The 19,043-nt window shown below is 58.3% G+C and overlaps 10 protein-coding genes across 10 annotated transcripts; 2 read left to right on the forward strand and 8 right to left on the reverse strand.

Annotated features, from left to right (window-relative positions):
* Window positions 1–908: 908 nt before the first annotated feature.
* On the reverse strand, window positions 909–1,256 carry SCHCODRAFT_02491655 (uncharacterized protein; the record flags this gene model as incomplete). Its single annotated transcript, XM_003034510.2, has 1 exon — window positions 909–1,256. The coding sequence occupies one exon, from the start codon at window positions 1,254–1,256 to the stop codon at window positions 909–911; it is 348 nt and encodes a 115-aa protein (XP_003034556.1).
* A 663-nt stretch (window positions 1,257–1,919) lies between these two features.
* SCHCODRAFT_02570023 (uncharacterized protein) lies at window positions 1,920–4,289 on the reverse strand. Its single transcript, XM_050343826.1, has 2 exons — window positions 3,427–4,289; window positions 1,920–3,376 (listed from the first exon to the last, which is right to left on the reverse strand). Exons 1-2 carry the CDS (start codon window positions 4,052–4,054, stop codon window positions 2,334–2,336), a joined length of 1,671 nt encoding a protein of 556 aa, XP_050201782.1. The 5' UTR covers window positions 4,055–4,289; the 3' UTR covers window positions 1,920–2,333.
* A 218-nt stretch (window positions 4,290–4,507) lies between these two features.
* SCHCODRAFT_02616059 (mRNA triphosphatase CET1) lies at window positions 4,508–6,186 on the reverse strand. The gene is made up of 7 exons (XM_050344737.1): window positions 5,919–6,186; window positions 5,766–5,864; window positions 5,665–5,714; window positions 5,482–5,609; window positions 5,245–5,390; window positions 5,002–5,114; window positions 4,508–4,795 (listed from the first exon to the last, which is right to left on the reverse strand). The coding sequence occupies exons 2-7, from the start codon at window positions 5,803–5,805 to the stop codon at window positions 4,619–4,621; spliced, it is 654 nt and encodes a 217-aa protein (XP_050201783.1). The 5' UTR covers window positions 5,806–5,864; window positions 5,919–6,186; the 3' UTR covers window positions 4,508–4,618.
* Window positions 6,187–6,862: 676 nt separating this feature from the next.
* On the forward strand, window positions 6,863–9,061 carry SCHCODRAFT_02491309 (uncharacterized protein; the record flags this gene model as incomplete). Its single annotated transcript, XM_003033921.2, has 7 exons — window positions 6,863–6,981; window positions 7,035–7,174; window positions 7,230–7,312; window positions 7,361–7,727; window positions 7,789–7,921; window positions 7,978–8,719; window positions 8,774–9,061. 7 exons carry the CDS (start codon window positions 6,863–6,865, stop codon window positions 9,059–9,061), a joined length of 1,872 nt encoding a protein of 623 aa, XP_003033967.1.
* Window positions 9,062–9,343: 282 nt separating this feature from the next.
* Window positions 9,344–10,584, reverse strand: SCHCODRAFT_02491510 (uncharacterized protein; the record flags this gene model as incomplete). Its single annotated transcript, XM_003034512.2, has 4 exons — window positions 9,344–9,658; window positions 9,710–9,808; window positions 9,859–9,997; window positions 10,049–10,584. 4 exons carry the CDS (start codon window positions 10,582–10,584, stop codon window positions 9,344–9,346), a joined length of 1,089 nt encoding a protein of 362 aa, XP_003034558.1.
* A 735-nt stretch (window positions 10,585–11,319) lies between these two features.
* Window positions 11,320–11,585, reverse strand: SCHCODRAFT_02493797 (uncharacterized protein; the record flags this gene model as incomplete). The annotated part of the gene is made up of 2 exons (XM_050342989.1): window positions 11,320–11,422; window positions 11,473–11,585. Coding segments are annotated over 2 exons (216 nt in total), but the record flags the coding sequence as incomplete, so codon positions are not given.
* A 1,480-nt stretch (window positions 11,586–13,065) lies between these two features.
* SCHCODRAFT_02200994 (uncharacterized protein) lies at window positions 13,066–13,929 on the reverse strand. The gene is made up of 4 exons (XM_050342056.1): window positions 13,645–13,929; window positions 13,527–13,593; window positions 13,297–13,474; window positions 13,066–13,238 (listed from the first exon to the last, which is right to left on the reverse strand). Exons 1-4 carry the CDS (start codon window positions 13,737–13,739, stop codon window positions 13,171–13,173), a joined length of 408 nt encoding a protein of 135 aa, XP_050201785.1. The 5' UTR covers window positions 13,740–13,929; the 3' UTR covers window positions 13,066–13,170.
* A 151-nt stretch (window positions 13,930–14,080) lies between these two features.
* On the reverse strand, window positions 14,081–14,605 carry SCHCODRAFT_02664635 (uncharacterized protein; the record flags this gene model as incomplete). The annotated part of the gene is made up of 2 exons (XM_003034513.2): window positions 14,081–14,104; window positions 14,156–14,605. 2 exons carry the CDS (start codon window positions 14,603–14,605, stop codon window positions 14,081–14,083), a joined length of 474 nt encoding a protein of 157 aa, XP_003034559.1.
* A 1,068-nt stretch (window positions 14,606–15,673) lies between these two features.
* On the forward strand, window positions 15,674–16,634 carry SCHCODRAFT_02685792 (uncharacterized protein; the record flags this gene model as incomplete). The annotated part of the gene is made up of 2 exons (XM_050346783.1): window positions 15,674–16,289; window positions 16,341–16,634. The coding sequence occupies exons 1-2, from the start codon at window positions 15,951–15,953 to the stop codon at window positions 16,632–16,634; spliced, it is 633 nt and encodes a 210-aa protein (XP_050201786.1). The 5' UTR covers window positions 15,674–15,950.
* A 157-nt stretch (window positions 16,635–16,791) lies between these two features.
* On the reverse strand, window positions 16,792–18,220 carry SCHCODRAFT_02200914 (uncharacterized protein). The gene has a single exon (XM_050342055.1). The coding sequence runs from the start codon at window positions 18,098–18,100 to the stop codon at window positions 16,916–16,918; it is 1,185 nt and encodes a 394-aa protein (XP_050201787.1). The 5' UTR covers window positions 18,101–18,220; the 3' UTR covers window positions 16,792–16,915.
* Window positions 18,221–19,043: the final 823 nt, after the last annotated feature.

A 19,043-nucleotide genomic window follows, 5' to 3' on the forward strand; every position in this document is an offset into this window, starting at 1 on the left:
GCAAGAGTGATGTTCCTTTCGACCCATCGCAAAGCGGCAGCGTGTCCGCACGCACGGGTCAGAAGCCCATTGCAAAGAGCAGCAAAGTCACAGCTTAGTAAGTCCCCCATCGCGCGCGTATCCTCATCGCCTCATCGTTCACATAGCCGCCTGTTCCGCAAGGCTTTCGAGCAAGAACATACGGGTCGCATTCGAGGTGGCACGGAGATGACAGCCGCCGTCAAAGCAGACTGGAACTCTCTCTCCCCACAAGGCAAAATCGTATGTTGCTATCCTGTGTTGTGTTTTGTTGTGCGAGGCTCACTTCCGCTCGCAGGAGTGGGAGGAGAAGGCAAGACGAGCAAACAAAAGTCTCGCGCAGGTGGGTACCATTCATCGCGCTGACGTTGTCGTACTGATGCGACACTCAGGCTGCAACTTCCCAAAAGTCAGGCGGTGCTTTGGCTTCCTCAACATGACCTGCACGCGCGAGCACGTCGTCGGGATTTTGTATGTCTGGCTGACAAGTTAGGCGTAGGCAGGGCACTCCATTGGCGTTGCGTGCAGTTGTGCGTCGTCTTACTTCATCTTATAAGCTACGATACCCTTGTATACCAGCATTTTATAATCGGATGCCAGTGAACCATAACTGTCATGTTACGAGGCCCATTATATTCGCAAGAGATCGATCTCGTCTGATGGTGACATATCCCATTCGAACTAAATAAGATGAAGGTCGCTTTTTCGAGGATGACAACGGTTTCCGTGGGATCATCCGATCTCATCATCTCAAGTTTGACCTCGACATAACCTGTTTTCACTGGGACCCAGCAGGGATCTCCTTTTACTTTACTCAGTGTCCGAAAAAGTCGACTTAGCAAGTCCAAGCAAGTAAAAGGCGATCCGCGGGGTTTTTCCCCGCGACGTGCTCATACCAGCAACATGACCGCGCCCAAACATGAGAGAGCCGCCCATTTGACCGTCGGCAGCAGCAGCAGGCATGAAGGGATAGCATCCACTACAGCGTCTCCTGGCGCAGATCGGTCGAACAAAAACTTGCGGTCGATCATCTTGCGAATTTCGCGCTTCTTGTGGTCGACATCGAGATACCTCGAGCGGATTGCAGACAGGTCGTCGTTGGTGAGCCGCGGCGTGTAGGTCGCATTGGTATCGTCTTTGGCGGGACCAGAGGATGGAGAGTGGGCATCAAGTCGCTGGGCTTTGGACAAGCTCCCACTGGGAGCACCGCGTGAGGCATAGTGCCATTGAGGAAGCATGCTGTAGTACGCGGACCTATGCGCCGGCAGCAGCGAAGAACGACGACACCAATAGTCCAAGCCCCCCGACCGCAACGAGAGCCTTCCCTTCCTCCTCGTTGTCGCCACTTCTCGTCGTCGCCATGATCTCAGACGGCAATTGCACCCGCAACTAGCAGAACATTTGCACGGCTACGCACCTTGACGGAATATGTCCGACCCAGCTGCCGACCTTCGTCGTGCTACTCAAGGCTTCAAGCGCCGTTCAGCGCCGGATGTTAGGGCTTCTGTCTAGCGACCGTCCGAGAGCAATAGGGCGGCGCAGCTTCGGAGCTCACGACATGTGCCGACTGTAGTCCTCAATTTAGTGCCTTTAGTCTGAGAGCGCCAAGGTGTCGACGAAGCGCGGCGTTCGTATAATTTTGCGGGACCCTAGCCTGTTGCTAGACAGACGCCGCAGTAGGTCGTAGGAGTTCTTCGGGCGACGCTAGCAATTTGGTCGTTGAGGATGTGAGGGCAGGCAGGTAGCCGATTGCCAAGTGGTCGAGACCTCCGCAGGCCTGGACATGTGCAGTTCACGTGACAGTCCTCAAAATCCGTCAGTCTCGGCTAAGAGCGGTTTTGCGTTCCGTCCCCAAAACCCACTACCATAAATGGTAGCGGGAATTTGTTCGTTTCGAGTTCGACCTTTGCCAGCGACTTGTGAGGATGGCTTTTTTGCTTTGTTGTGTTTACAGGACTATATACCTATATACCGAAATAATGTACAATTGAACAGCGAAGTCGAAGGTATTCTAAGGAGCGTCGCTAGAAGTCCCTGGAGGCTGCAGCAGCGAAGGAGCGTACGAGGGTACGGATCACAAAGGATGCAAGCGGAGCACAATCGGAACGCGGATGAGAGGCAGATAGCGTGTAGACAGGACACCGGGTCCAAGGGTAGGGCATAGAGCCCGATACAACCTATAGTCGCGCTACAAGAGACGAATCGGATACAAAAACAAAAACTGTCCAAGATGTCAGCCCCTGGGGGTAGCAAGGGACGGGAAAAAAGAAACGAATCTGCTAGCACCCATCTTTCTTTTCTGGCTACGACGAGGGTCACCTGAATGACTCGACGATCGCGTACACCACCCATGCTAGTCCACCGAGGCTCGCAGGTACCAGTACACCGCAAACCAGGACATCCCACACCAGACGCCGCTTCAGCAGCTTTAGCTGCAGCGCGTGTTCCTTCCGCTGCAACAGCGCCGACTCGTCGGGCGTCAGTGGCGAATGCGCGCCGTCCGTAGACCCTGGCAGCGCACGCGGCGTCTGCGGCGCGACGATGGCCATTGGGCGCTTGATGAAGTGCGTCGTGATGTGCAGGATGGCGGGGAGGAAGTACATCGGCAGCGCAACGAGCACCAGGAGTGCGTCGTTGAGCGGCCAGCGCAGGGGGACCAGCGCGACAAGGGCGATAGCGAGAACGGTGAGCACGCGCGAGACAACGGATGCCGGCGGTAGCGCGCGGCGGAGGGACGCTGGCGTAGGGAAGGCAAGCGTGGGGATAGAGGTGAGAATGAGGGGGATGCCGAAATAAAGGGACAGTGCGCCGGTAAGCGCGATGACAGGATCGGGCGAAAATGTCATACGGGCGGCTTTACGCTCGACTCCGGCAACCAGCATAGCGATAGGTAGGGTGAGACCGAGCGAGAATAGCATCGCCAACGCAGATAGCACTTTGAACGAGCTCCACTGGAAGTGGAAGCGCGGCTTCTTCGTGCTGATTCCGGCGTCGGAAGTGGTCGAGGCGGAAGTAGGAAGGCGAAAGTGCACATGATGCCGTGGTTTGACCTTGAGCGAGGCGTAGAGGGAGAGCAGGGGGCCAGGCGTGGTTGCGTAGGCAAGGAGTGGGATAGATAGGGGGTTGTATAGGACGCCAAGTTGTTGTGGCTCCACAGGACCGGTCGAGTGAGTGAAGGTGTAGCACTGGAGGGAGAACCAGACGATGTAGCTGAAGATGGAAAGCACGGTTGTCGACTTGACAGTCTTGCTCGCGACGTTCGCAGGATACATGACGAAGGGGACGACGGCGCATGTGAGTAGCACATTGATAAGGATGGGGTGGATGGCGATGGTGCGGAGCAGGCATGTGGCGGATTCTAGACGATCGTGAGCATTACCCCAAGGTCTATAGCCAGGTCTCACTCACCTCGCACATAGACGCCCGCCATGAGCACGCCCACGGTCCACCTGCATATCCTGAGCACGCTCTCGATCCTTCTATATCGCCGCCGCGCGAGCGTCGAGCCGCGCGTGCTGGTGAACGCGTGGATGATGAGCCTGCCGATGTCCCCCTTCGCGCCCTTCCAGTAGTAGCGCGTGAGCATGTACCACACATGCCGCGCGATCATGGAGAGCGCGGCGCAGGCGACGACGGAGGTGACGCGCCTGCTGAGCGTCGTGCCCGCCGTCGCCGGCAGCAGCAGCGCGCCAAGCTTGAGCCCGGGGGACAGCAGGTACACGAACGTCATGAACGGCGAGACGGCGGGCTGACCCTGGGGGACCCCATCGTCGTCCTCCTCGTCGTCTTCCCCTGACGAATCGTACGCGAAATCGAAGCCTGTGTCCCGTTCTTCCTCGTCGTCGTGCACAAGGATGAGCGCGGCGGTCGAGTCCGAGGGTTCAAAGCCGGGGGACGCAGGGGGACTCGAGCTGCTTGACTGAGTATCGGAGGTGTCGAGGGGCGGGAGGTCGCCGCGCCCCCTCCGCGGCTGATCGAAGCCCGGCGCCTCCTCCTCATCGCGCGGTTCTGTGGATATGGACACACGTTGGGACATGGTGGAGGGCGTACTGAGATGCGAGACTGCTGCCAGAGCTGGGTTCCATCCAAAGGGAATGCCGAGACAAGAGAAATTGAATTGCTGCGCCGGACCCTGAGCCTGGACAGGCACGTGGTGGACCCACAACTGGTCTTCCCAGGTTCTACTTACCACTATGACTCGCGAGCGCCGAAAGTTGAAGAAGCGCGGCTGAGTGAGTGTCGAAACCAAGGAAGGCTGCGTTATGTAGCACAACTCCAAAGATTGATTCGTCCTTGTTCTCAATTGCCTGTTTGAGCTACAAAAGACTTTCGGTGTTTGCCGATACGTCCTCCATTCAACCATTAATTGAAAGTCAATAAAGGCCGCAGCATCATGCTTGCATCGTGTGCGGTACCGTATCGCAGGGTGGCAACCTCGAGACAACTTACCACGAGGACCCCGCTTCATGAGCCTCAAGTTTACCGTGAGTATGTTCCTTATGGAGTTCATACTGTTGAACCTTTTAATGGCATCCCCTAATGTCGTCTACAAGGGCAGAAGATGCCACATCGCGCTAAGTTGCCAAAACTGCCCTCCTTATCAAGGCTCACACGCGTTCTTCACCAAAATTCGCGCATTGTTCACGAACACCCGTATGAGCTCGTTGAACCCGCTCCGCTCGACCTCGCTCGCTTTCGGGTCCCCGCGCTTGGCGGCGAGCGACATGATGAGTTCGGGCCGGAGGATTTCGAGCTCGAGCTCGTGACAGAGTTTGGTCTGGGAAGGTGCGTTGAGTTGTGTACATAGTAAGGAAGAGATACAAAAAGAGGAGGGGTTACGGTGTCAGGACCGAGAAGAATAAATGGGTTCGGGGGAGGATGGGAGGAGGAAGTTGTAGGAGGTATGAGGGAAGAGGGAGGAAAGCAATTTCTGTGGAGAGGGAGGAAGGTGCCAAGGAGGGGAGGAAAAGGAACAGTACTCACTGCACCGCCTTCGGTAGCGTGAACTTGTGTAAGGTCGACAGAGAACTCCTCGTGCTTGTAGCTTAGGCGGTCCTTCCGTCGGGTGTGAACTGCGGGCTCGTCGGGGAGAGGGACTGGAGAGACGGGTCAATGGTTGTTACACAAGCAGTTTTAGCAGAACGTGATTGTCGCCTTCAATTCTTGCGGCGAGAGATGGAGGATGATTCTGACCAATGACAAAAAGTGCATGTAGCAAGGGCCTACCTGGACATTCAAGGCTGACCGTGACACGCCAGTCCACTGGCCACTTCGGGCAGTATATCTCAAGATTGGCGAGCTTGATCTTGCGCACACATTCGACGACTCTGTTGTCGGCTTTCTCGTCTCGGGTGACGCGTATTTTGGCGTCCCTGAAAAGATGCAATGTTAGAAGGAGGAGATAGCCCGGGACGAGTCGACGATTGAGGGATAGGCTAACGCGTAAGAAGTCGGTGAACGAACCTGTCATTGCCATAGAACGAATCGACGAGGTAATGGTGCGCGTAGCCGACGGGTGAAGAGGGATGTCCAGGCTCGTTCGACAAGGCATGCAATTTGTTGAGCTGATGGTTGAAGTGCTGATGTTGTTTCTGGAAAGCGACTCATGAGGACAGGCAGTAAACCTATAGCGCCGTTCGGGCGTACCATCGACATGTTGGACTCGAAGTGGACGGCAAGTGCCCCAGGGTCTAAGACTTTGAGAGTGTTAACTAAGGTGGAAGAAGGTATGAGATGCGTGTGCGCACCTGTTTCGACCAGCACAGGCAAACGCAAGCGCATGTCCATCCCTCTCTCTTTGATTACGCCTATCTTCGCTTCCACCTCAATTCTGCTGCCTGTGACGCCTGAGCCCAAAGTTCAGCCACTGATTGAAGCAGAGCAGAGCAGCTGATACTTACGCACCCAGATCGTGGTCGCTCGGACGCGTCATTATTGTGTGGTGGATGAAGTCCGCGATCTCGAGGATGAATTCGTCTATCGGCTCGACGCCAAGGATGGATAGGGATAAGGGGGGAAGTGCGCTTGACATCTTTGAGGTCGCTAAATGGGCTGTCCTTGGTCTGAGTAGAATATATGCAAGCAGCAGAGTCTTTGATGAGAGGAAGAAGTAAAGCACTCAACGCCACAAACGCCATGCCGTGACGGCGCATCAACACGTGCGCGGCGTCACATCGAACATCAACTTGGTCTCGACCACGACTCGAATGGACGACCACGCCTGTCCGCGGACATCATGCCGTTGTGTTGTATGCGATTGCGCAAGCGATAACACGCGTTTTATTCTCTGGAATATTCTCTGTCGCGGGCAGCGACTAGCAGCTTCCGCAAGACCCGTCCTTGCCGGCATTCTGCAGTGGCGCTTGCAGGTCCAGAGCCTGTCTGTACGGCTCCTCAAATGTCCTCTTCTATCTAGCGGAGATACATCTGCGAATCGCCGGCTTCAGGGGCCGCAAATAGGAGCGGAGCCCCGGGTTTTCACGCATTCAAAATTTCCCAGGTTTGCCTCTGCCACTTTGCCTCGCACCCCCAATCGTCCCGCAGGCATTGCAGCCGCGCGCGTTTCTGACGTAGCTATTGGCTGAATACAATAACCAAGGTTTCCCTTACGCGAATGGCTGGATATTCAGTCGAGCGCATTGCTTCCCAAGTTCAGTCGCCGCTCCACTCACGATGTGCAGGGCCTGGTCTGGGCCGCTGACCCCAGAGCCGATGGCGTCGTCCCCGGTGCGGTATCCATTGCCAACGGAACGGCTCTCAAACGCGTGCGCGCGCGTGCTTCGCTGGAAGCATTAATGAGCTCAATTCCAGCACTCTCCTTCAACTTTCATCTTCAGCCAACAACATGGACGTCTTCAACCTACAAATTCTCGACGCGAGTATCATGCAAGTCGCGTCCCATCTCACGCCTAACCAGAAGGCCGACCTTCTGCTATACGCCCTGCGCGGTCTGCCACCCGGAGGGTACGTCATGATCACTGACGCACGATTTGCGCCCTGCTGATTGGGGCGGCCAGCCGCCCAAAGACGGTCGTCGAGAATGCCATACAGGCTTGTCTGCAGATCCCCTCCCTCTCTCCCGAGAACATTGCCAAGGCGCGGATCTTGCGCGCGCGGTCAAGGCTCGCTGCCGGCGGACATATCAGCGCGCAGGAAGGTACAGCACGTATATATTGTCACATCTCCTTGGGAGACCCACGCCTTTCATACAGACCTGCAGGCAGCTCTTGAGGCTGACCCCGACAACCCGGAGGCAAAGGCCTTGCTATACCAGCGCTCCGTCGCCGTCGAGAAGGTAAAGGTATACTGTCTTCCGGGATTGTACTTCTGAGCCTACGTGCAGCTGCTCTCTCCAGCGACGAGCCACTCGGAGCGAAGGACTCAGTTCTCGACTGAGATATGGAGGGAGATTGCTCTCTTTCTACCTCGCCATGAGCTGAGGAATCTGCTTTTCGTCCCAAACGTCCTCTCGCGTGTCGCCAGCCAGCTGCTGTTCCGAGACGTCGACATCCACCTTTCTAGCCAGGACGACCCGCGGGAAGACTTGGTTCCCAGCCAAGGATATCCTCCGTTTAGGAAGAGCGACGCCGAGAGGAGCGCCGATATTCTCACCAGAATAATCACGGACCCCGCCTTCGCGATTGTCGTGAAGAAGCTGAGGATATTCGCGGCGCGGGATCTGCGGAGCGGCCCGCTCGACTTCGCGATAGGTGAGCTGAATGACTTCTTTTGGTGCTAGTTCTTCAACGACTGACGCGGTCTCACCCTCAGGAATGCTAACCAATGCACTCTCCCATCTCCAGAATTTGCAAGAGATAGAGGTAACTGCGGGTTATGACAACCTGACCACGCTGCTGCGTCTCGTCCAATCAGCGGCGGCTCGTGTTCACTGTCTGGCAATTGAGTGCGTGTATGTTTTGCGCGTATGAATGGCGATCTCCAGCCTGACATTTCGTATAGCTCGTACGATGGCCCGCTTGATTTGTCCTTCCTCAAGCTTGGCCACCTATCGTCCTTCTCTTATTCGTGCCGGCACCCCATCTTGGCCTCGACGGACACCCCAAACCCCGCCTTCTCGTCCGCATCCACTATCTGCCGTTCTACCTCCGATTTCCTGTTCAGAAATCGCCATAGCCTACGCAAGGTCGCCCTTGAAACGTCCCTCTGGCCCTTCCCCTCCGAAGCGCTCGCCATCCGTAATCTCACCCACCTCTCCTTCTCGGGCCTTTTCGCGCAAGATACATCCGCCTTTGACGATATCCTCACCCACGGCCGGCAGCTCGAGTCCCTCGCCCTCCGCTGTCTCCTCGACGCGTGCAGGCCCTCGCACGCCTTCCGCGCCCATGCAGACGCCCTGCCCTTCCTCCGCCACTTCGCCTTCTCGGTCCGGGCCGCCGTGCACGGCAACCGCGCGTCCGACCCAGACCTCTTCCCCGCCATCGCCGACTTCCTGCGCGACCGCAAGGACATGCGCGCGGTCGAGCTGCTCGTGCCTGAGGACCCCGTCGTGCAGCGCGAGGTAGGCTTTGGCGCCGCAGTGTGGGGCATGCTCCCCACGCTCGTCGCGCTCAAGAGCCTCTCCATCACGTACCCGGCGGACCTCGCATCCGGTCTGGCCCCGTGGCTGGTCCCCAGATCGGTCGAAGCGCTCGAGCTGGAAGGCGTGGCGTGGACGATGCCTGATCCTGGGCCTTTCCTGACTGTGCGTTTTAATGAAGCGAAATTAACGGGGGACTTTACTGAGCTTGCATCGCAGCAATTGGGAAGTGGCATGCCCTCAGGGCTACGCTACATCGCATTTTCCGACTTTCCCTTCCGTGCGGGACCGGGGCTGATCGTGTCGCGCGGGTTCCAAGCGGTCAGGGTTATTCGCATCGGCGGAAATTACTACACAGTGAGGGAGGTGATGGACAATAGCGGTAATCCTACGCGTGAAGTGGAGCTGTGGCCAAGAAGACGTGCACTTTATTACGCCGCGGACTGGCTAGAGTGGCACGGATGTTTGGCCGCCATGGAATATTGCGCCCGGACGCTGGGCTTTTGAATATTAGTATACCTGAACGAACAATAGAATACACCGTTTCGCTATCACTCTGCTTTTTTCGCTCTGTATAAATTGATTACAACGTTCTCGTCGACCTATGTATTACTGTTGCTCGTACATAAGCTAGTCTAGTACAATGATATAACCGAACATGAAGGATAAGCGACGGGATTGCCGAAAAAGTACGAGGAAGAAAAATACAATAAAGCAGCGAAAGCAACGACGCAGGAAGACCGACACCAAAGCACAAAATGGTCCAGCAGGTAAGCGTCCCAGTGTTCGTCACCTCTTCGACCTGGGCGCCGCTTTCCTACCCCCGCCCTGGCTACCCGTCTTCGCCTTCGACGCGGACGGCGGAGGCCCGCTCACCTCCACAATGTCAATCTCAGAACCCGACGAGTCCGACTCTACGGCATCCTCTGCCTTCTTCTTCTTCGCCTCCTCTCTCTCCCTCTCCTTCTGCGCCTTCGCGACCTTGTAGTCCTCGGACTCTTTGCGAATGATGTCCCGCAGCTCCTGCCGCAAGGTCCCTACTTCATGCTCGCGCCAGGCCCGCTTGCGCTCGTTGTGATCGCCTCTATTCCTCTTGCGGTCCGCCTGCCGATGATAGATGAGCTGGCTGTATGTCAAGCGATTATTTCTACGTACGCAGATCGTGCGCAGGAAAGACTCAGGATCGCTCAGGAAGGTGCGGAAGAAGTGTATCAGGTACACGCCGCAGTCACAGAAGTTAGGTTGCACGGGAACCTTGAATACTAGGTAAGCCAGCGGCAAACACGCATGCAAACCTTACTTACCGAAGCCATTTTCCCCTTGACGTCCGACACGTTCTCCACCTGTTTCTTGTCACGAGCCTCGAGCCCGAGGTAAGCGTTGAGTTGGTTGATCGCTGAACGATGTTGACTTCCGAGCGAGTCGAACGTTATGACAAGCGTCCTGGATTTTGCAAATCAGAAATGTCCCTGCCATCGTGCACATACCACTTACTGGTCACTGCGCAGAAGCTCAGGTTCTGCCACCCCATCCTGAACCTCGACGTCGTCCGACGTGGCATCAGGCGCGGCGCGTTGCTTCCCCTTCGCCTTCTCCGACCTAGCCTGCTGGTAGGTGCGCGTGGCCTTCTTTTGCGGGGCGGTGCCATAGAACTGCGCAGCAGGAACACCGCCGGTCCTTGCTTGCACCTCGTCGTCGTGGACCTCATAGACGGTGGAAGATCGGCCTTCACTTGGCCCTTGCAGGGTTTGCTCGTCCTCGTCGAACAACGTAGTTGGATCCGGCTTGGGCGAATATCTGCTGACGTCCTTCGTGCTGTCGTTGAGCGCGAGAGGATCTGGCGACGTCGAGCCGTCCCTGCGATCCTGACCCTCGCCGAGCGACATGTGTCCCATGCCCTGCGACATGTCCAAGTCATCCTGCGAATCGAGAGCCTCCTTAACATCCTCACGCACATTACTCATCGTGATGTCCCCATCTTCATCGCACTCGTCGTCGCTCAGAAGGGACAGGGGCGACATGTCCCCCATACGTATGTCGGTGCCGACGGTCCCAGTGTGCGAGTACCCGCTTTGCGACCCCGGCAGAGCCGACGCAGATGAAGGACGAGAAGGCGAATTCCCTCTCGATGGGCCAGGGGAGACGTGCCCCGAGAAGTTGAATGGCTCGTCGCCGTGCGATCGGTATCCCGCAATCCTCGACTCCTCCTGTCCGTCATCTTCGAGTAGCTGATTCGACACCTCCCTCTCATCGTTCCCGTCGCTGAGGACCTGCGACCTCGAGAAATCCGGGGTGACGTCGCGCGGCTGGGCGCCCGAGATATCGTCGTTATCGTCGCTCGGCTCTGGTGAATGCCGTGGAGAGGGAGTGGGCGGGACTTCTTCTCCTGCAGGACCGTTCGGCGTGGTGGAGGGCTTGGAAGGAGCAGGTGCTTGTACTTCAGCAGCTACGATGTCCTTGTTCGATCGCAAGCTCTGTCGTCTTACTTCGAGGGCCTCATTAACGGGAGGTGGTGGCTTGAGAACTTTCTCTGGCCGGTATATCAGAGCCATATACCAGTGAAGGCTAAGAGCATGCTGTCAGTAGTTGCGCATGTTGTTTGGCGCTTACTCGCTTACTTTTCGTTGATGGGTACGAAGATATAGTTCTTCGCAAATAAGTCGAACTGCTTCGTCCATTTGCGCACGCTCTGATAACCTTCTGCAAGACCCTCCCTATGCAATAGCTGTTAGCACCACACGCAATGCGGATCCCTATATCTCCACTCACCCTTTCTTCTCTGTAAGCTTCTTGAAGAAGAAAGAGCTAAACACATGGACTTGCTGCGCGAGATCGGGGTGCTCGTTCTGCAGTTGTACAAGATAATACCTGCTCGAATCAGTACGAGGGTTTTGCACGAGAAATGGCGAAGGACTCACTTGAGCGCGAACTCCAGTATCGTGTCGTTCAGATACTCGCCCGGTTCTAACCGTGCAACATCCGAGTTTGTGATATTGACCGCGCCGGGGACGCCAAAGGGATAGGATAGGACGCTGACGACGACAGGGTCAGCTACCACGCAAGCAAACACCTGAAGGCACAGAGCCTACTCACACTTCGTCGGGATCCAGAACCGGTCGTCTTCGCTCGCGCGACGACTCCGCTGTGCCAGCGTTCTGCCGCGTCGAGCGCCGCGGTGGCTGCACAATTGCCACCTCTTCCTCTTCCTGCTGCTGCTGCTCCTTCGCCTTCTCCTTCGGCTGCAATTGCGGTTGCGGTTGCGGTGGAGGCGCGGCACCCTGCGCCGACCTTGCTCGCCGTCCCGTCTGCAGCACCGATGGCACCACATAGCTCGTGGGAGCAGCGTGGTTCGTCCTCCTCGCAGCAGAGGGCCGCGGAGGCGAATCATCGATGGGGATGGGAGTCGAATACGTTCGCTCGTCCTGGATACGACGCGCCGACTCGGTGATGGCCTGCCAGAAGGCCTTGATGGCGATGACAGTATCTCTTTTGACGATGATCTCCCTCAAGCGCTGTAGCAGCCTCTGGTAGAGAGGTAGTTCGCCCTCGCTGAGCGCGAATCTAAGACATACATGCCCTTCGGCAGTATCACTGCCTCTCGGGGTATCAGGAATATGGACGTGAAGTACAAAGGTGAGAAATATAACACACCCTGGACGAAATGCCCTTGAGCCGTTGGCGTCTTGATAGTGGTCGAGCCATTCGGCCGAATCTTCGTCACAAGTTTTAGGACATGGATGAATCGGTCGCCCTCCTTGTATTGGCGGGCCCCGCTCGGGGGCTTTGGTTCAGAGTACTTTGCACCTGCGTGAGCGCTGCAGAGATGTAAGCAAGCGACCTGGACTCACTTCCATCCTGTCAAAATCACGCTTGATATCCATGCACTCCATGCGGGGGTTGTCGCCGTCCAGTACGATCTTGATCTGGTTCGTACTCCATTCAATTCTGGAGTCCTCCTCGACAAGCAAGGTACCGAGATAGTACGCGGCCACTCGCAAAGACTCGTATATCCTCTGGTTCTCGACACGGTTGGATGGCGCAGGGCCGGGTTTAATTGCAATGTTTGCTTTGAAGGGATCCTACATGACCGTCAGGTTAGGCAAAGTCGTGCACGTCAAGGCGACATCATGAACTGACCTTCCCCTTCATATGATTCTTGACACTGGTGGTTGGCGCCAACTTCCTGAAATCAACGATGGGATTTGCATTTCCTGTGGTGGGCGCGTTGCGATGATTTTCCAGCTTTTGCACCTTGTCTTCCTTGCTTAGGTCCTCATATGATTTCACCAACTTTTGCACTCTTGTCCGAGGCGCCCCACAGATGACATCTGCCGCAGGAATATGTACCTGCTCATCGTTCATCGCGTTCAGCCCAGGGTACGGTTTTCGAACTGGACCTGGTGGCATATATGGCGAATCGTCACGAGGCAGGAGCTCGAGCTCCTCGTCCCCATCCACCACGATAGGATCGTCTTGATCTTCTCCGCGCACCAGAGGTGCAGTATGACGCGGGGGCGCGTTCTCTCGTTGCTTGACGCGCTGTTCGACGCGCTTGGTCGTCGGTCCATCGGGGCGTAGGAGAGGCTCGTCGAATTGATGGGGCTTCCTATGGTCGATTACGAATGGGGAGGGGTCGAAGAGTTCGGGGGATGAGGAGCGCGTCGTGTTGGCCGGGTGAGATGCCCTGTCTAGCGATGGAAAGGTCAGCGAGCGCGAACCATTTTACGGGGTGTATTACGCACTATCAAGCCGTGGCCTCTTCGTTGGCCGGTCCGAGCGCGAAGACCCCGCATGAGCACGATTCACAATGGTGACGGTCTGCGGATGTTGTTGACTAGAGAACTGGCGCTTTTGTCCGGCCTGCTGCTTGGTAGTGGAAAGAGTGTCGCTCAGGCGACCCGCATAAGGATTCCGAACGCCCTCCAGCACCGTCAGCGACGACGCCTTGTTGACGATGGATTGAAGACTGTACCGTGCTTGTACTGTGATGCGACCTCGGTTGCGGCGTCGGAATTGATACGCTTGCTTTTGTCCATGGACTAAAACAAAGTAAATAGACGCGCGCCACCCCTGGATTCTCGGATGCTCACTGCCGTTCTCTCTGGGTAAAACCAGTCGAGGATGACGCCCCATGATCTAAACCGTGCAAAGTATACAGCTGATCCATCTCTGACGGCTTGGGCATCCAACAAGAGCTGGCGCCAACAGCGCGCCTCGTGCAACGTAGCGGTTATGGACAAGAGTGATGAGCGCGCCAGATGAACCGCGACCTTGATCAATGCACCGGCCCGTGCTCCGACCATCGCCTCCTCCCCGGAGATGGCTGATCCCCCTGCGCAGGAGATTCTAGAGAGGATATGGGGGAATCTACACTTCGACCTCACAGCAGAAGGATTACTCAGAAACCGTTCATTATCCGAGATGGGCTAAGACAGTGTTTGTAGTTTGTAGATGACTTCAAATTCAGTAGTCTTCGATCCAGTATCCAACCTTCCATACTAGTACACGCGCGCAGAAGTCCTTCGTTCACGCCTCCAACACACGGAAGACCTACAACACAATCAGCAACTATCACCCACCACACCAGCAGCTCATACACACCTTAATCGTCCCGCTCTTCAAATCATCCAACCGATAGCTCACCGACTCCACCGTCTGCTGCCCAACGTGCTGATTCGCCTGGAACACCCGCACCTTGCTCTTCTTCCCCTCAAACTCGCCCACGATCCCCACCACGTCCTCGCCCTGCCCCACCGACAGGCTGTACGCCGCGAGCCCCTTGTGCCCCTTCAGCTTCGCGTCGCGCAGGAGCACGACGTCACCCGGCATGATCTCGCTCACGCGCTTCTGCACCGTCTGCCCCTGCTGCGCGTACACCAGCGCGCCGTACGCCTCGGGCGGGGCGACTGCCTGGGCGTTCGGCACCTCGTGCAGGGTGGCGGCAACGAAGCCGTGGAACGAGCCGTCGCCGATGAGGGATTTCTTGGACTTGTCGAAGAGCGTCGTCGCGGCTTCACAGATCTGCACACCGACGCGGCCCCAGACGGCCATCAACTCGTCAGGTGTGAGCTCAGGAGGAGGAGCAGGAGGTTGGGCCTGTGGTGGGGGCTTGGGCTTCTCTTCCTGCTGCCAGGAGAGCGAGAGGTCAGGCGGTTGATCGAACTCCATGTTAACACCGCCCGGCGTAAGTTCCCATTGCGAAAGGGTGCTGTCCGACATGCCGGGTTGCTCCTCATGCGGTGGCGGCGGAGGGGGTGCAGCAGAGCGCGGAGGTGGGGGGCGGCTGCCTCGGGGTGGCGGAGGCGGCGCAGGCTGATCCTCTTCCTCAGGTTCACCGCTCTCCTCGACCATCACGTACTCGCTGGGAGCCGGCTTCTGGGACGCTGACTTGGTCGTATGGTCCGACCTGATCGTCTGCTTCGACTCGACGCTCGCTACCGATGACTTGCGCTGCGGCGGCGGGACATGAGGCACGGGAGGTCTGCCGCTAGGTACCGACGGCGCTCCCGGCTGCGACGCCCGTCGTGGCGGATGCCCACCAGCGCGCGATGGAATAGGCGGAGGCGGCGCCTCTTCCATCGCATCTTCATGCCGCACCTCCTCCATCTCGCTATCCTCCGCCTCCACCTTCACGCCCTCGCTCTCATGCTCCGAGTCCAGGTCCTCAGGCGGTGGCGGTGGCGGATGCGATGCAGGCGGCAGAGGCGGCCTCCCCGAAGGTGGCGGGGGTGGTCGTCCCAAAGGCGGAGGAGGGGCGCGCTCAGCCGGCGAGGCGTGAGCAGCCTGCGCCGACTCATCTCGCTCATCCTTCAGCACGTGCGACTGCTTCGGCGGCATACCCATGGGCAGCATCCCGAAGCGCATCCCGCCCATGTTCGCTAGTTTTGCCGCGATGCGCTCCTTCCGTGCGCGCTCTTCCTCCTCTTCCGTCATCTCCGTGGGCTCAGCAGTTGTCGCTTCAGCTTCCTCTTCAGGTGCGCGAGGCGCAGGGGCTTTCGGAGCTGGCATTGGCGGCGCCTGCCCAAACTTGATGCCCCCCAGCTTCGCCATGCGCTCTGCGATCGTGCGTCGACGGGCGGTCTCCTCGTCCTCTTCAGCCTCAGTCGGCAGCGCAGGGGCGGCAGGCGGCGGCGGTGAGAGGTCCTCCGGGCGAGGTTCTGCGTACGAGTTTCGACGGCTGGGAAGGAAACCGGGGTCAATGGGATCTGAAGTAATGATGTTAGACAAACCGTGTTCATACCCTTCCACGTCATACTCGCCTCCCTCATCCTCATCCAGAACTTCGGAGCCACCATATGGGGATTGTGGTTGGAACCGCTGGGATGCTGCACCAACTTCAGTCCACCGCGACCAAATCAGGGTTTAATGAACTCACTAGGCGAAAGGAGCCCCGGCGATGGATCATGCGTCGGGGCGCCCGTTCGCGGCGGGATGTAGAGCGGCGCCTCACTTGGCGCAGGAGAAGCCTCGACATCTGCCCTGCGAGGAGGCGTCGGCAGTGCATCTTGCGCATCCTCGTAGCCCTCGCCATCCTCTTCATCGCTCTCCTCGATCTGAGGTGGAGGAGGCGGAGGAGGCATCGGCCTATGCGGAGCATCGACATGCGGCTGAGGCTGCGACGTCCGACGTACGGGCGGAGGCTGAGGGCCACGTTCCTCCACAGCAGACGGAGGAGGTGCAGGCGGTACAGGGACAGAGGCCTTCCGCGAGGACTGCACTGACGCCCGACGAGCGGGTGGAGCAGGCTGCTCTTCTTCCTCTTCCTCTTCCCTAACGTGTAAGGGAGGGAGCTGCCGGGGTGGCAGAGGCGTTTCTTCCTTTTCCGACTCTTCGGTCTGTGCCGGCGAAGCCGAACGAGGCGGCGGTGGAATTGATCGACGAGCCGGAGGAGGTGGAGGTGCTTCCTCTTCCTCAGGTGCTGGCGAAGGCGACCTTGGCGGAGGAGGTATGGAACGTCGAGCAGGAGGTGCTAGTACCTCCTCATCATCATCCTCTTGCGGCGGTGGCGACGGCTCCCGTCTCGCAGGGGGCGGCAGCGTCGTCCTCCGCGCTGGCGGCGCGCGCGACTGCTCCTCCTTGACCAATTCGCGATCCTCCCCCACCGACTCTTGATCCTCTTCCGGCCTAGCCTGAGCCGCGATGCCGCTTCGAGGAGGCAGCACATGGACGTCCTTCTCCTCGGAATCTTCCGCAGGCACCTGACGGGTCGGCGTTTCCGCACGTTCATCATCATCGCCGGTTTCGCTGGCTTGCAAATCGTCGTCGTTCGCGACTATAAAAAGAGAACAATATTGAGCATATATCCAAGCACACCAGGGCAGTTGTACAGATACACATTTGGATTAGATAGCAGAAGAAAGATCATTTACCATCGTCTTCGATCTCGTCGCTGGGCATCGACACTGCGCTCGCCTTGCGGGGAGGCGGGATCGTGCGCGGCGCAGGCGACTGCGGCTCAGGTGGGATGGAGCTCGAGGAGTCCTTGCGCTGAGGCGGAGGTGGAGCGAAGGGATTGATGCCACCCATCTTGGCCATACGGGCAGCGACGCGCTTTCGGCGAGCGTCTTCGTCGTCTTCCTCCTCCTCTGCAGGTGCTTCTGGCTGAGGTGTGGGTGCGGCGTCCTGAGCGGGAGGGTTGGAACGGTCGCCTCCACCGTCTGACGGCGTCTGCTCGTACAGCTTCGCCTTGCTTTCATCCTTGAGCACAGTAGGCGATGCTTTGAGTAGTGTGGGCGAAGTCAAATCACCTTCTTCCGGGTCAGCTTCTTTGGCAGCGTCGTCGTGCTCAGGGATAGCAGATGCCGGCGGCCTGTCCTCGACGATATCTGCAGACACGGGGGGCGGCGCGTCGGGCGACGGAGGTCTGAACTCGTCCTCCTCAGCCTCGGCCGGAGGCTGAGGAGCGGCTTCAGCAACGGAGGACTTGCGAGAGCCTGCATCAAGCGAGGGCTTCCGCGCGCTGTCGATGGAGGCTTTGCGCTCCACGTCGACAGACTTGCGCGTGCTGCTGATAGACGACTTTCGCTCAACATCCATCGACGCTTTACGCTGAGAGTCGATAGACTTGCGCCTGCTTTCGTCGATGGACTTTCTGCGCTCCGCCTCCGCCTCCGCTTTCTTCTCTGCCTCGTTCTCCTCTGCCATCCCCTCCCGCGTCGCATGCCCCGGAGGCAGCGATAAGTCCGTGTCTGCCGACTTCGAAACCTCGCCGACCTCTTCCTCTACGTCGCCGCTCTTCTGAGCACCTTCGACGAGGATGGAGCCAGGCGAGACCACAACACCGTCCTTGAGCACCTCATTGGACTCCACGATAGTGTCGGATGTGGGCTTGTTCTCGTCTGAGTCAGTGGTAGCCTCCGAAGTGACCTTGAGGGCCTCTTCAGGAGCAGGCTTGGCTTCGTTGTCTGCAGATTCGGCCTCCTCCGCCGGCTTCGCAGCTTCCTCTCCTGCACCTTCGATGGGAGGCGGTGGCGGTGCGGGCGACGGTGACTTTGGCGCCTTCCTTCGAGGTGGTCCTGCCCGACGCGGGGCCGCTGGCATGGGCATGGAAGCAGGCGGCGAGAGCGCAGTGCCTCCGGGGGTGTGCGCTTCAGTCTGAGGTGTACCACCGGGCGACAGCGAGTCCTTCTTTGCCTCTGGCTTCGTCTCCTGCGAGAAGTAATCTGGGTATATGCGTGAGTAAGGGGTGGTTGCCAAGGGTAAGGAATCGTACCTTGCGATCCGCGACGAGCACTCTCGGCGGGAGATCGCGCTGCAGAGGGAGATGATGCTGGATGGGACTCTGGATGCACGGTCAGTCGTGAGTTGGGATCCGCTATTGGTGACATACCGGGCTTGGGCGACGCTGCGGGGATAGCGTCCTCCCCAGCCTCTTCTTTGGGCTTCGCAGCTGGCTCGGGCTTCTTCTCCGGCTTCGGTGGTGCACGACCAAAGATGGGCGGGGCCATACCCACTCGCGCGCCCCCAAGGCGCGCCATCCGGGCGGCAATGGCTGCGCGTCGCTGCCGTTCCTCCTCTTCCGGATTTACCTCCTTCTCCTCGGCGCCTTCGCCTTCAGCAGCGGGTTCTTCACCTTCAGTGTGCTCCTTCTCTTCATGATGTTCGGCTGATGGTGATTTGGCGCCTTCGCGGGCCTCCTCTGATGGCGCGCCGAGCTCCTTCTTGGCTTTCGACGCTTCCTCATCCTCGTCCGGAGTAGGCGAGCGTACTGCAGGCGGCGGCTTCCACTTCGGCTTCTCCGTCGCTGGCTTCGGTGCGACAGGCGGCGCAGGCGCACCGAACGCACCACGCCCTTGCAGCGCTGCCATTCGCTCCTTGAGACTTCCTCCCCTCCCTATCGCTTCCTTCGCATCCGCAGCTGACATTCCTGCACGCTTCTTCTCCTCAGCCGTCTCCGTGGATGCTGCCGCAGGTGGAGGTGATGGCGAGCGTGGCTTCCAGTTCGACAGCCCGCCAGGCTTGGGACGCGGTGCCGGCGGGGGTGCGGGCT

Source organism: Schizophyllum commune, assembly GCF_000143185.2.
Source record: "Schizophyllum commune H4-8 unplaced genomic scaffold SCHCOscaffold_3, whole genome shotgun sequence".
Lineage (NCBI taxonomy): Eukaryota > Fungi > Basidiomycota > Agaricomycetes > Agaricales > Schizophyllaceae > Schizophyllum > Schizophyllum commune.